Source organism: Xenopus tropicalis, chromosome 5 (genome assembly GCF_000004195.4).
Source record: "Xenopus tropicalis strain Nigerian chromosome 5, UCB_Xtro_10.0, whole genome shotgun sequence".
Classification (NCBI taxonomy): domain Eukaryota; kingdom Metazoa; phylum Chordata; class Amphibia; order Anura; family Pipidae; genus Xenopus; species Xenopus tropicalis.
The window spans coordinates 26,686,909-26,701,065 of NC_030681.2; the positions used below are offsets into that span (position 1 = coordinate 26,686,909).

Sequence of the window (14,157 nt, forward strand, 5' to 3'; positions counted from 1 at the left end):
GTGTATGCAGTTCTATTTATTCCACCTCTTGTTATTTAAAAGGATCTGTGGCTGGAAATAAATCAGCCCAGCCTATGGATTACACTCCTATATGCGCTTGCATAATGCTCTAGCAGGGGATGAAGCCTTTATGCCTCTGTTTGATTGAGAGTGAGAAACCATGGGCAGCGGCCTAGCAGGGAATGTACATTCTGTGTGCAAGACGTGTTCTTCTTCATTCATGAAATAAGTAATGAAGTACAGTACAAATCCATGCTATAGCTGTACCCCCATATATAATAAAAAAAACACTAAGTTAGCCCAGTAGCAATAACCAATAGCAACCAATAAGATGTTAATTCAGTCAATTCTACCTGCTGATGTATGGGTTACTGCTTCTGGGTAAATTTAGTGCCTTTTATTACATAACTTAACCCCCATATGTTATAAAAGGCAGACAGGTTGCCCAGGACCAATGGGATACTTGCTTGTAAACTAATTGCCAGTAAATGCTACCTGCTGATTGGTTGCTATAAGTGATAAGAAGTATAGCAAGCTTTGCTCTTAATATTGTATAACCTCATAGTAGAGTTTGAGTTGCTACGGTATTTACATAGACTCCGGTAAATCAGCACCCCTTACAGAGTATGGAGAGTCCACGGTGGTGGAGCCAATGGCCAAATCCAATTAGACAGAGAAACTACCTATGTAAACATTATGTTTAGGTAAACAATATCTTTAAGATACAGGTTTTTATCACCCCCATCTCAGTATGGGAAGGGTCAGGGTCTAACAGAAATAATACTGACTATATCTATCTATCTATCTATCTATCTATCTATCTATCTATCTATCTATCATCTATCTATCTATCTATCATCTATCTATCTATCTATCTATCATCTATCTATCTATCTATCTATCTATCTATCTATCTATCTATCTCTATCTATCTATCTATCTATTTATGTAATGTATAGCTACATATATACAATAGAAACAGATTTTGCTCTCTGGGTCTATGCATTATCAGCATAAATGAAAGTCTGTAGTCTTTGAATTTGACCGCGTTGCTAATCACCATCCACAATTACAACAAATATTTTTTTAGGTCAGAGCAAGTTGGATTTGAATATTAATATCCCTTTGGCTATTGCTTTGTTGCAGCTACTAACTTGGGGGGGGGGAGATATAGAATGTGACTTGTTTTGGCTGGTAAGCGGCATTTAAAATTCTATATGTGAACTTCAGTATCATTTCAGAAGATGGTTGTATGGTTGTTATCATCATTAATCACTGTGCCAATTTTTGAAAATTGCTCCAAGGCAATTCCTAATATTATGGGAGGGGAACAGTGAAATGACAGATGCTTAAAGGCAATGGTTAGTACTGCGGCTTTGCAGCACTGATTTCAGGTTTCAGCATAAAGCTTCTGCTAAAACTGATCATAGTGTGTACATGTAATAGGCACTTAGATTTCAAGCTGCACCGGGGCAAAGACTGCAAACTCACTGTCACCAGTAATAGAGCTATTGCTACATCAGGAATGTCTAACCTTTCATATCCCATAGGGAGTTTAGAAATTTGAAAGAAGAAGCAAAGACTTTTGAGGATGAAAGAGAAACAAGATAGGACCTGCCAGTTTTCCTCTCCAGGCTTTGCTTTAGGGTGGTCCCCTGAGCGATCCTGTCCCCTCAATTCAAGTTCTTTAATGCGTCAACTCATAAGCAAAAGCACGGAGGCAATCAGATTCTCCTATTCATATTCCCTGTAGAGCTGAACATTAATCTGTACTGAGAGGATACATTCTCTCTCAAGTGTCCTTCTTATATTCTATACACTGCACAAATGGAACCCATCTACATTATATAAATAATATTTGTTTAAACAGGTACTGTAATCAAGGCTGCACAGACAGTGTATAGAGTAGCGCTGTAGGCTGGGCGGCCCCCCTGCATTGCCAGCGACCCTCTATCTTCTATGCATTTCTGAACAGCAGCATAACAACAAATCCTGTTCTTTGGCTTCTTAACAAAGAGCATGATTTTATTTGACTTCAGAAATAGGTTAATTGCTGCAGGTAATCCAAAGTCATTATTAAGTCTAAGCACTAGGAGGCCAAACTTCTCCCTCCTACACAGACCGCTAAATGGTTAAGGATTTTATATAAGCTTCGTATCATGTGACTGAGATGTGTGGGGTTTATAATATCACCCAGCAAGTCACATGGAGCTCTCATTTACCTTATTGGTCGGAATGAGCTGGCCTTCTGTATTAGTGATGAGCGATGAGCTAAATCCCCTCTTCCCATTCTGTGTAATCCCCGCCATCCTGAATAGTACTCTCAGCCGCCAAGGCTAAATAAAAGCATGAATGAAAGCTTATCGGCCATGAAACCATGCCTGCAATTTATTTCTCTGTTGCTTTTCAGCAAGTCATGGTGGAACTAGGGAAACATTTTTTCTATATTATCAGGCAGCAATGTATAATGGACTTACAAGTAAAGAAGTACATTATAGGATAAAGTCAGTAAAACCAGGCAGATGGGTAATATACAGGATGATGGGCAGCACGTTCCAATCTGAATAAAGCTTCTAAACTCACTTTAACCTCATTCCTGGTCCCATGATAGTAAATAGTACTCTAATGAAAAGGGATCAACAGAGAGCATGCCGACTGGGTTAGAGCTGATCCACTCCCCATGGCAGGGTTATGTGGCCTCGGCCACTCCACAACCACAACCTACATTTTCTACTATTGCTCTATATAAAGTAAAGATTGGTTTTAACATATCCACTCCCCATCTAATATGCCCTATTATAACCTCCAGATACTCCATACAGAGTCAGTGAACATTAGTTGTGTTTTCCCATATACTTCAAATTAGCTATTTTTCTTTTATATGGTCCCCAATATATAGAATGATACCTATTCTTGTCTAACTTCGTAGGTTATAAGGTATCCATACCTGAAGCAGGGACCTTAGTAATCTCTAAAGTTTACATTTTATACCCTACAAAGTAAACCAATAAAAGGTATTAATTACTCTATATTTTCCTGTTTTTATCTATGGCTAACACAGTGACTGCTGGGGTATATTGTTATCCCACCTAGATTCTCAGGAAGTCAACTGTATTCAGAGTCGGACTGAAACGTGTCAGGGAAGGACATTGGCTGGCAGGGGAAGCGGCAACAGGAATCGGGTCTGGGTCACCGGGGCCCACTTAGGGCCCAGTCCGACCCTTCCTGTATTTATACATTGGATACGGATGATGTCAGGGACATTGGCAAGCATAATGGGGTATGGTCAGGTCATAATGTGGTATTGCCAAAAACCGTACTGGAAATCACCTCTTGAATAAGATATCAAGGAGAAAAGTGTGTATTATGTATTTGTTTAACATACAATGAATATTCAGGCAACCCAACCTAATCTCCAATAACAGGAGGCAGGGTTATTAGGTAAGGTCCATCAAGGGCATCAAAGATAATTTTGGCCTTTCCTGTTATCAGACCAGTGTCGGACTAAAATGCCAGGGGTCCACCGGAAAACCTTGGACCATGGGCCTACTCTCAACTATTATTCCTCCCTTTCTCATTTAATCTCTTTATTATCCTAGTCTTTTTGTTCCTCTTTGTTCTCATACACAAATAGGGAATGACGATGAACTGGGCCACTGGGAGTTTTCCTGGTATCCTGGTGGGCCAGTCCGACACTTATTAGTGCTTCTTTTATAGAGGTCCAATGGGTTAAATTATTTTATAAACTATATGGCCCTGGCCTGCTTGGTTTGACAGGTGCCACATCTTAGTGCACAACATACTCATGGGCTCAGATGAGGAATAAGCAAACACAGGGACATACATATTAGACCAGTGCTTTGGGGAAATTCAGTCTTTATAAATATTACACAGTGCAGTAAAGGGAAAACCTCAAGCAACTGGAATATTTGATCAGATGCATACTGTACATAGGGTTGCCACCTGGCTGGTATTTCACTAGCCTATCTGGTAAAAATGGTGCTTGACATCAATGTTAAATATAGGAAGGCCAGTAATTATGAGAAAGAATACACAACCTTCTATTAAACATATAAGAATTTTATTAGCCTTGTGACATATATAAAACCGTTTGGCTGCCAGGCTTGGACCTTTTATGTAGCGACAGAACTCGGCAAACTTGTAATATCCCTTATTTCAGAATACAGTACATTATCCTTTGTATACATTAATATCCACAATATTTACATACCAACAGTACATAAATAACACTGCAGGTTTCGTATAAGGATTTCGTTTATGTCCTTCTGTTAATGTAGCTTCAAACAAATGTAATTGTAAAAGTCTGACAATATAACTGAATTACATAATTGCTCTCTTTAGCTTAGTGGGTAGTTTCAGGTTTCTCCTGGCATACAGTAATTGTATGTTTGATTTCCAGTTCTGGGTAATAGCAGGATAGATTAGCTGGGGCGGCTGCAAACAAATTGGCTGTTCATCATTTACAGGAAAGCTTTGCTGACAGCGCTCATTCTGCAGAGTCATTGATCTTTCTCCTCTCGTGCTCTTAGGGGTGGTTCTCCTTTACGTTAACTTTTATACAATGCTTATTTCTGGCAACTTTGCAATTGCTTTTCATTATTTATTTTTTTAATAGTTTTTGCCTTTCTCTTCTGCCTCTTTCCAGTTTTTAAATGGGGGTCACTGACCCAGGCAGCCATAAACTACTGCTCTGTGAGGCTACAATTGTATTATTAATATTATTGTTACCTTTTATTACTTATCTTTCTATGTAGGCCCCCTACTGTTTATATTCCCATCTCTCATTTAAACCACTGCCTGGTTGCTATGGTAAATGAGACCCTACCAACCAGATAGCTGCTAAAATACCAAATGGAGAGCTGTTGAACAAAACGCTAAATAACTGAAAGACAACATCAAAAACAAAGACCAATTGCAAATTGTCTCAGAATATCAATGTCTACATCCAGCGCCGGATTTCAAATCCGGGCACCCCTAGGCCACCCCCTATTCGCACCCCCCTCCCCACGCATGCGCAAACAAACCCACCTCCCCCGTGTCGCGCCGACGCAATCGCGCATGCGCAGGCATTTAAACTCCCATACGGAGCAGTGGGGAGTAGTCCCCATTGCTCCGTATGGGAGCGAAATGTCACAATACTGTTGCGGCGGGGCGGCATGCCACCCCTAAATTTCTGCCACCCTAGGCCGGGGCCTTTGTGGCCTTGCCACAAATCCGGGCCTGTCTACATCATATTAAAAGTTAAAAGTACAGCTCAGCTGTGCTTGGCTGTAAAGTGCACACCCAACACACCCATTCATCTTTGATTGGCTATTAACCCTTAATTATTTGCATTGTGTTTCCTGTCACGAGATCAGTAAAAAAAAACCAAAACATTAATTATAATTAAACCTGGGCCTTTTAACAGTCTGCCTCACAGCAACTAACACCCCTGTGATATGATAAAGAAAATGGTTTTCTATCTATCACAGGTCCAGAAAGATGTAAATGGAGGAGCAATGCCATTGAGAACAGGAACATAATGTTATTTGACAGTTAGGTTATAACAGTAGCTTATTTCACTGGGGTTTACTTGTTCATTGATCACTGACAAACACAAATAAGAAGACGCTGTGTACACACCAATAGCACTTTCCTATTTCCAAATGTAAAAAAAAGTCATTTATCACTCAAATGAGGTAATACTTGTCAATTTTATTGCCCTGTACCCACCACCATTTGGGAAGAGTTGCAGTTCCAGACTGGTAGGAATAGGGCCACCATTAAGACTTGGGAGTCCCAGACACACAAAGCTAAGGATTCTTTTTTGTAGTATATTTATGCCTAAACTCCATACGCATTTTTCTTGGATGGCATTGGATCGATAAAATGCATGCTACTAATTGGATGTAGTCGCGTGCGTCAAAATATAATGGAACTGATAAAAAAAACGGATGCGCAAACTATGTCATGTTTTCCATGTGACGTGATGCACCTGTTGGATGAGGACGTGCCATGCTGCGCCCATGGTCAACACAATAAAATCTGATTCAGTCGGAGCTATTTTTTTACATTGATATACACTAATTGTAGTATGTAGATGCATGAACAAAAGAAAACATCCGTCTATATTATCCAGCATTATATTACAGCCTACGGGGATCAGATTTTGTAGGATTCTATGCAATCTGATGCCGTTGCATGCTGGTGCGTGGTGCTGCATTGTGGATCAGATTATATCTGACCCACAATATACATGTATATACAATATATGTGTATACCCTGTATGTTGAGCACTGCTTTCATAACATACAAGATACAAGCCAAGCAGAAATGATTTGTTTGCCATAAATTGGCCAATAAAAGTTGCTGACTCGGCCCTCCTGGCACGTGTATAGGGCCTGCAAGAATCTGGCCCATGTATGGGGCCTGCCTGACCGATATCCTACCAAAGGGCCTCATTGGCTTGTCCTATGGGTCAGGTTGCCTAGGGTGCTTGTCTGACATGGACTGGCACTGCCTCTATGGTCAAATACAGAACTAAACTGGTAAACCTACTCTGTATCAATGTCTCATTTCAGAGGAAGGAGGTTAATAAATGCAATGAACACATTAACTAACCCTGGGAAAATTTATACCAGGGCAATAACCCAGAGCAACCAATCAGTGGTCATCTTTATTCGGCTGCAGGAAGAGAAAAAAAAATCGCCAAAATGTATTCCTATAAGCAGCTGTTAGATTTTGCCTTAGAATGCCAAATATTGCTTCATATTGTTTTTGTATGTCTTTATGTAGTGTGGATTTATAATTGTTGTGCTGTAGATCCACTATAAGAACACCTGTATTAATCTGTTTGTGACTTTATTGCAGGCAGGGAGTTTTGTAGGGAGCCCCCTTGTACACAACACATATAGCCGCCATGGCAGACGACGCTGATATGCGCAATGAGCTGGAGGAGATGCAGAGGCGTGCAGACCAGCTGGCTGATGAGGTGAGTTGAAGGACTGGCTGCTTGTTTATTAAGTACACTTAGCTTTATACAGGCTGAGCATTAGGAAACTTCAAATTGTCAAAGTCAGTGTCAAACCACAGAGGAGAGTTTCTGGGCTCTTCAAGTAATATTAAAGCAAAAGCAAATTCACTTTCATCACAAATACTTTAGTAATTGCAATACAGGTATGGAATCTGCTATCCAGAATACTTTGGAACTGGGGGTTTCTGGATAAGGGGCTTTGAGCACCATGTCATAAACCCAGGAGCTGGCATTGCCATCAGTATGGATACATGCAGCTTAGTAATCACCAGTTAGAAGGTAGTTACTGTGAGAAAAAAACACATCCACAAAAAGGAATATTTGCTTATTTAAATGGGACTCTGGAAATGCAAGTGCTGTATTTTTGAGCTTTCTGGATAACAGGTTTACAGATAATAGATCCCATACCTGTACAAAAAAGAATGGGTTGAGGCTCTTTTTTAATCCAACATTTCTCAGAGCATTTTCCAGATACTATAGGATTAAAGGGCTAGGCTGTATTGTATGTCCATTGCATGTCAGTGCAGATTTCATTAGTAGCATGCATAATATCACTTGGCCTTTAAAAAGTAGGTTCCTTTAAACTATGCATTTCTTCCCAAGTAAAGTTTACCTTGCAGCACTTCCTGCAGATAAAATCTAAAATGAATGAATTTTATGGTTTTTAAGAGAGAGAGAGAGCTCTACTTCAAACCTAAAGGTGGCCACACACGTGGCGATTTGCGATCTTACAAATATCGTACAATCAGCCACAAAAAGATCGTACAATCAGCCACAAACCATTCAGGGCTGAAACAGCAGATAAGGAGGTAGAAACAATAGGATTTCTACCTCCTTCTGCCGATTCAGCGCTGAAGGCAGATTTTGGTCAGGCGCCTTCTTTGGCACCCGATCAAAATCTTTTAACTGGCCCGATTGGCGAGTCGACCGATATCAGCAGGTTCCTGCGATATCGGTCAACTCGCCGACTTGACATTACACGCACTGAATATCGTACGAAACGAGGTTTCGTACGATATTATCGGTGCATGTATGGCCATCTTTAGGCTTTTAAAATGCTAATTGGCACAAAGTAGAGGGGAAGACTGGGAGGACTGAACAATACACTTGATTTTCATCAGCCGCCTTATTGATGTTCTGTTGTGCAAAGCGATCATGGGCTGGCTAGCAAGGTTGTACCCCCTGTAGCCTATAAAAGAGTAAACACATACCCTCTTTGCCTCTAGTAACAGCTAATGACAGGAAGGTATAAAACCTTTCCAATACTTGGCATTTTAACATTAACAATTTATACCTACTCTTTTATCTTTCAGTCACTGGAGAGTACCCGCCGTATGCTGCAGTATGTTGAAGGGGTAAGTTCGGCTGAAATGATGTTGAAAGTGTTTTACTGTGGCACCACAGAGAAGTTCCTTTAGTCTTCAAAACAGATGGCTGATAACACTGCTACATATATGGTTAAAATGACACATAAAAGTGCCCCTAACACCACCTCAGATAAAACTTTTTACTACTAGGCACTTTTGAAAATAGTATAGAACTGTAATGCTTCTGGTTTGTAAGTACAATGGATAAAGAAGGCTATGCTTGTAACAAAATGAACATAGAAATGGCATCCAATGGGTACAACCAATTTACCAATATAGACTTTTGCTTGCCACTCCATCAGTGCAATTATCAGCAAGTAAAATGGAGTATGGATATAAGCTATAGACTATGCCACACCATGCAATGTGGCATTGGCTGTATGAATAATTTCTTCCCTTTACATAGTTGTTGTGATGAATCCTGAAGGAGGGACCAATGATAAATTGAAGCAATGTCTACTACTACAGTCAAAGCTATAGATGTTATTTAAAGTAAAAGAGTATGCTGTACATGTTTTCAACACAAGAACTGGCTTAAGACTCAGTCTAGGTAAGACTGTAGTTTAAAGATTTATATAGATGACACAGCGTGGTTTGGAAGCGTTTTTGGGAACATCCAGCCAATTACATTTGTCTTGATGATGGTGGATGGTGAGAGGTTCCCCCACTCTGTATAACTACCCTTGTGTGTGAAAAATAAGATCCAATCCAGCAGAAGAGCCAAGCATTGATTTACCACTGGAAAGTCATGTCAGGCTGATTTAAATCTAAGCTAAGGTGATAGCTCAGGTTGGATGAGCATACATACAGTAGATTACTTACATGTTAACAAAACGTTTGACTCTTTATCACATATATGTGTTTACAATATGTCACTAGAGTTCATGGACCACATAGCAACACATTTTAGCCCTCCAACATTTGGTAAATAACAAATCTGTATTTGTGTTTTGTTTATTGGGCACAAAGTGCATCATTCAAAGTCCAATCTGACCCTCTACTGGACTCCGTTGGTTGTTGGACTTTTTCAGTTCAAGTGCCTCCTCTGCCATTTAGTTGGGACCACTTTTACTCATAAAAAAACTAGAGATAGATGAAAATCTTTGATTTATCTGCCATTCAACCATATTTAGAAGAATATCTAGAGCAGAAAATAAGCATTTCACTGAGGTCTCAGTCCATTTAACCCTCATGCTGGGTTTCTAAGAAAGTAAAAATAGGCACCCTAATGGTCCTTTAGCAGTAGCCCCTAAGCAACTACTCTGATACCCTCCTAGAAGGACCTACTAGTCTTTGCTTTGTGTCTGCCCAAGCCCTTACCCTTTCATATTTACATGAATGGCATAATTCAACAAATCTAGCACATTTATTAATAAAAATTGTCTTCAATATGTAATCATTTTAAATAAAAAAGTGTAATAAAAAGTAACTGGATTATGTGCCTGTCTGTCTCCAAGCAAATATTCATGGCAGTCCCTTGTGTGCACAATCCCTACAGGCTCCCATTTGGTGCTTCTTCTCGCTATGCTCATGTCACTGCAGGAAGGTTGCCCTTGGGAATTTAGCCAAAGGAGATGGGTAGAGAAAATAAACCAGAGAACAGATATCAAGGAGTAGAATTAAAATTAGCAAATTGTGTTATGAATTCTACTCAATTTTCTTAAAACATGCGTGGATTGTAGACAAGTAAAATGATTACGTTACCTGTTTTTTGCAGTTTGAGTCTTGCCCTGGTCTATACATTTGTTGTCAGAAACCCAGAGCCTACTGCTGTATGACTTGCATATTTCTTAGCATGTGAGGCAAACAAGTAATAATAAAATGTAAAGCCGTTAATTGCTTGGAGAACACAAGCTCAATCTTTAATCATGTATATCCTACTGCCAGCTCACACTTTGCACCTAATTACTTACATAAATAACACAGCATACAATGGCTCGCTGGCTTAGCACTTAGCTGCCTATACATTTATAAGAAAATCATTATCGTACAAATTCTCCTTTTTTATATGATTTTATTTTTTCTAGAGCTGTAAATTACTCTCTGCCTTTAGCTTTCTTATCTGTTACATTCTTCTGCCAATTGGGAATATATATATATATATATATATATATACACTGTGTATGTTGAGATGATTTTCTATGTACTTATTGGCCCTCTGTATGATAGCTTAGGCTATTGCCATGATGGGCTGATTCTCAGCTGAAGCAAAGGTGCTCTAGAAAGCTTTTTTTTTATTTTATGCCCAGTATTGCTTTTGTTATGATTGGGTACTTCCACATTGTATCTTGCTAAAGAAATCACATCACATAGTCAAGCGCAGTGAATTAGTCAAATACAGCAGCCAAAGGCAACATTTAACTATAGAAATATTTTTAGTTCTGGACTGACCCACCAGAATACCAGGAGAACTCTCAGTGAGCCCAGGTGTTAGTGGGCCCTCCTGCTCATCCAACCTTGTGGCCTTGAATGCTTATACCCTGGCCATTCTACATTCATGTATGAGAGAAGGTGGGAAGATATGTATAGAAGGATAGACTATTGTATAAATTGTGAATAAAGAAGGTGAGTGCAGAGGGTAGATCTTTGGTCCAAGACTTCCTGGTGGGCCCCTGATGGGTGAATATTTTTATGAATAAAGCAACTCACAGACATGGCTGTACCCTTGTTTTTACTATGAAAAAAAAATAGAATTGATCTTAGTAATGGTCTTTAATTTCCAGCCTTCTCCAGGCCACAGAGCTTTAACTTACAAATCCCCTTTCCTCTAAAGAAGCCAAGATCCTGATTAAGAAAGCACGATGTTGTATAAATCAGTAAAGTGTGAAAGCCCTGCCTACTGTATTGCTGTAGTTTAATTAAAGGGTTTGCAAGATTCAAGACTCACTAATACAATTTACATCTCTGTCCTACGAAACCAGAGAAATGTTGGTGCTGACACAAACTCAGTACAGTTCATTAAGTGTTTAGTTGTCATGGTGTTTATATGTGACACCTGCCCCAGGTACCATCTTGTTTTGGGGTATTGGCACCAGTCTCACCATGGGTTATATACTTCAGTTTCTAGTAACTGAAAAATAGAAATCTAATGATGTATGCCATTCTCATCCAAGGGGGTAAAGAAACAGTTCAATGTAAAAATAAAACTGGGTAAATAGTTTGTTTTAAAAACTTTTAGAAAGTGGACTTTTGTTTCACTGCACCTGGTCTGCCCCAGGTAACGTCCCACTGCCATCATTCCAGGGCACTGAACCTGGGCACCGCATATACTTTGGTAAGACTACACTCTCACATGATTGTGTAAAAAAAAACATTGTTCGGAACATTTTTATAAATTCTCCCCCACTCAGACAATGGCTTTAAAGCCAATAATTGTTATTTCTTAGCTTTAAAGAAAAAGGAAAGGTAAAAACTAAGTCAGCTTTATCAGACAGGTCTATATAAATACAGCCATAAGCACTCACAGAAAAGAGTTCTCAGTCAAAAGATACAGGATTTCTTGTCTGTTTGTTTTCCTGTGCCAAAGACACGCAGCTCTCTCCTCACTCCCCTCTCCTGCTCCCCCCCCTCAAGAATGCTAAGAAATTCCTCCCCCTTAGGAATGTGGATCTGAGCCAATCAGCAGGAAGTTTCCTCATAGTCTTACTAACTGAGCATGTACACTGGTCTTGCTCTTGGTGCAGGAGCGAGGCATTATGGGAACTTTCTTTACACAGCTCAGCATTTTTTCTTCCTGTTAGGCTTCTGATCATTTGAACGGGAGAAATATGGGGAGACTTAAGGGCACTATTGAGACAACTGAAGGTATGCCTGCAGCTTGAGATTAGCTCTTTATTAGCCTTTAACTGGTCACATGGCATTGTAGTTTCCTGTTATTAAAAGGAAAGGTGGCACAATGCCAGGACCTGCTTCACATTACTTTCCATTAAAGCGAATGGCTGAGCTTGTGGCATTGCGGCTGTTGGTGGGAAGCTGTGAGTGGCACTTTAGCAATAGCTGTAGGGCCTCAGGTTAGACATCCCTGATGGTAATTCTGAACATATATAACAATTGTTAATTTATTATACATTTTGTATTTTTTAATTACATTTTCTTACAATGGGTCCCTCCAATGTTGGCTGCCCAGAGCTAAGGCTCTCTGTGCTCACCCTAATGTGGCCCATAGAATATGCAACATACAGTGCAGAGTTGGACAGTGTTGAACATTGCTTCTATAGCTACTGCTTTACTGCAGGCGTCCCTTCTGAATGTGCTGCTGCTTTGGGGCCCTGGTGATTGGAGGCATCCAGTCCTACTCCAGATCCCTCTGTGCTTTCCCTGGTTTTTCCCCCATGCAGGTAGCTTTCAGCAGCTGACAACTCTCCTTAGGGGCAGATTTATCAAAATGTGAGTTTAGAGCTTAATACATAAAAACTCACCCACATTCTATTCATTCCTATGGGATTTATAGAAGTGTATTTATCAATGAGTGCTCACCATTTGATAAATAAGCTTCTAAAAAATCCCATAGGAATGAATAGAACGTAGGTGAATTTTTATGTATTAAACTCACATTTTGATAAATCTGCCCCTTAGTGTCCTTTTTTTATAAATGTCTCATCACACATTCAACTCCAGGGTTTTGCCCCTCAGGATCAAATAGAATATCCAAAATGGGAATTTGTATATAAATCATGGGTAAAACAAAAAAAGAGTCAGTCAGTAATAGCTAATTTGCCTAATAGCTACTTTGCTTTTGTCTGTTGCATTGAGATATCCATTATTTGTGGCCATCTGCCTTCATGTTCGTGTTTCCAGCCATGCTTTGTGACTAAAATTCCCCGCAGGTTTATAACAGAATGTGAGGCACACAACATCAAGGCGGCAAGATCAATGATATTCTATCTTAAAAACACCGGGATTACCAGGCATAACCTTTAAGCACCTCTCACACACGGGAGCACTTGTATAATTCAGCCTTTAAAGCAATGCTCTTGTTTTTTAAAGCCATTATCTGCTCTGTTTAATGGCCCTTTGATTCAATTGTGCAACTTATAATACAGAAAACTGTGATATCATCCCTTTCTGATATTGTATACATACACATGGCCACCTAATGATGGCAAAATCATCCCATGTGTCCTTTGCCCAAGGTAGGGTTACCACCCGGCCTGTATGTAAATCACCAGCAACTGTTACACCACCCGATCCCCCATTAAAGGTCTCAATACCAGTTCCCACCACATCCAGCGACTGACCCACCCTGTCTCTGATTCACCCATTTCCCTCCCTTTAATATCACCACCCCTCCCTCTACAGTAAAGGCCAGTAAATGGTGGCAACCCTACCCTTAGACAAGGCTTAAATTGATAATAACATTTTAAAATCCTTGCATAAATAAAGCAAATGTAAAATACAGCTATTAATATCTCCAGTAATCCATAGGGAAAATATAAAATGGCAAAATACTGGAGATGTTACCCCAAAAGGAACACAGTAAAGGTGGCCATACACGGGCCAATTGTAGCTGCTGATATCGGTCCCTTAGACCGATTTCGGCTTATCGGCACAAACGACGGGTCTGCCTGACCGACATCTGGCCTGAAATCGGGCAGATATTGATCAGGCAGGTTAAAAAATTTAGTAGGATCGGGGACCCCATCGGCTCGTTGATGCGGTCCCCGAACTGACTGCGCCTATTCCGGCATTCTAATTTGATCGTTTGGCCCATGGCCAAATGACCGAATTAGCCTAAATTCACATAATATCGCCCACCCG

General features: G+C 40.0%; 1 protein-coding gene across 2 annotated transcripts in view; it reads left to right on the plus strand.

Annotated features, from left to right (window-relative positions):
* snap25 (synaptosome associated protein 25kDa) overlaps positions 1-14,157 on the plus strand; it is a 56,821-nt gene that overhangs the window by 16,601 nt on the left and 26,063 nt on the right. For both annotated transcript variants that reach the window (XM_031901706.1, NM_001016501.2), the window contains 2 exon segments: positions 6,871-6,991; positions 8,347-8,388. In XM_031901706.1, coding sequence (XP_031757566.1) covers positions 6,920-6,991; positions 8,347-8,388 — 114 coding nt within the window. In that variant the 5' untranslated portion in view covers positions 6,871-6,919.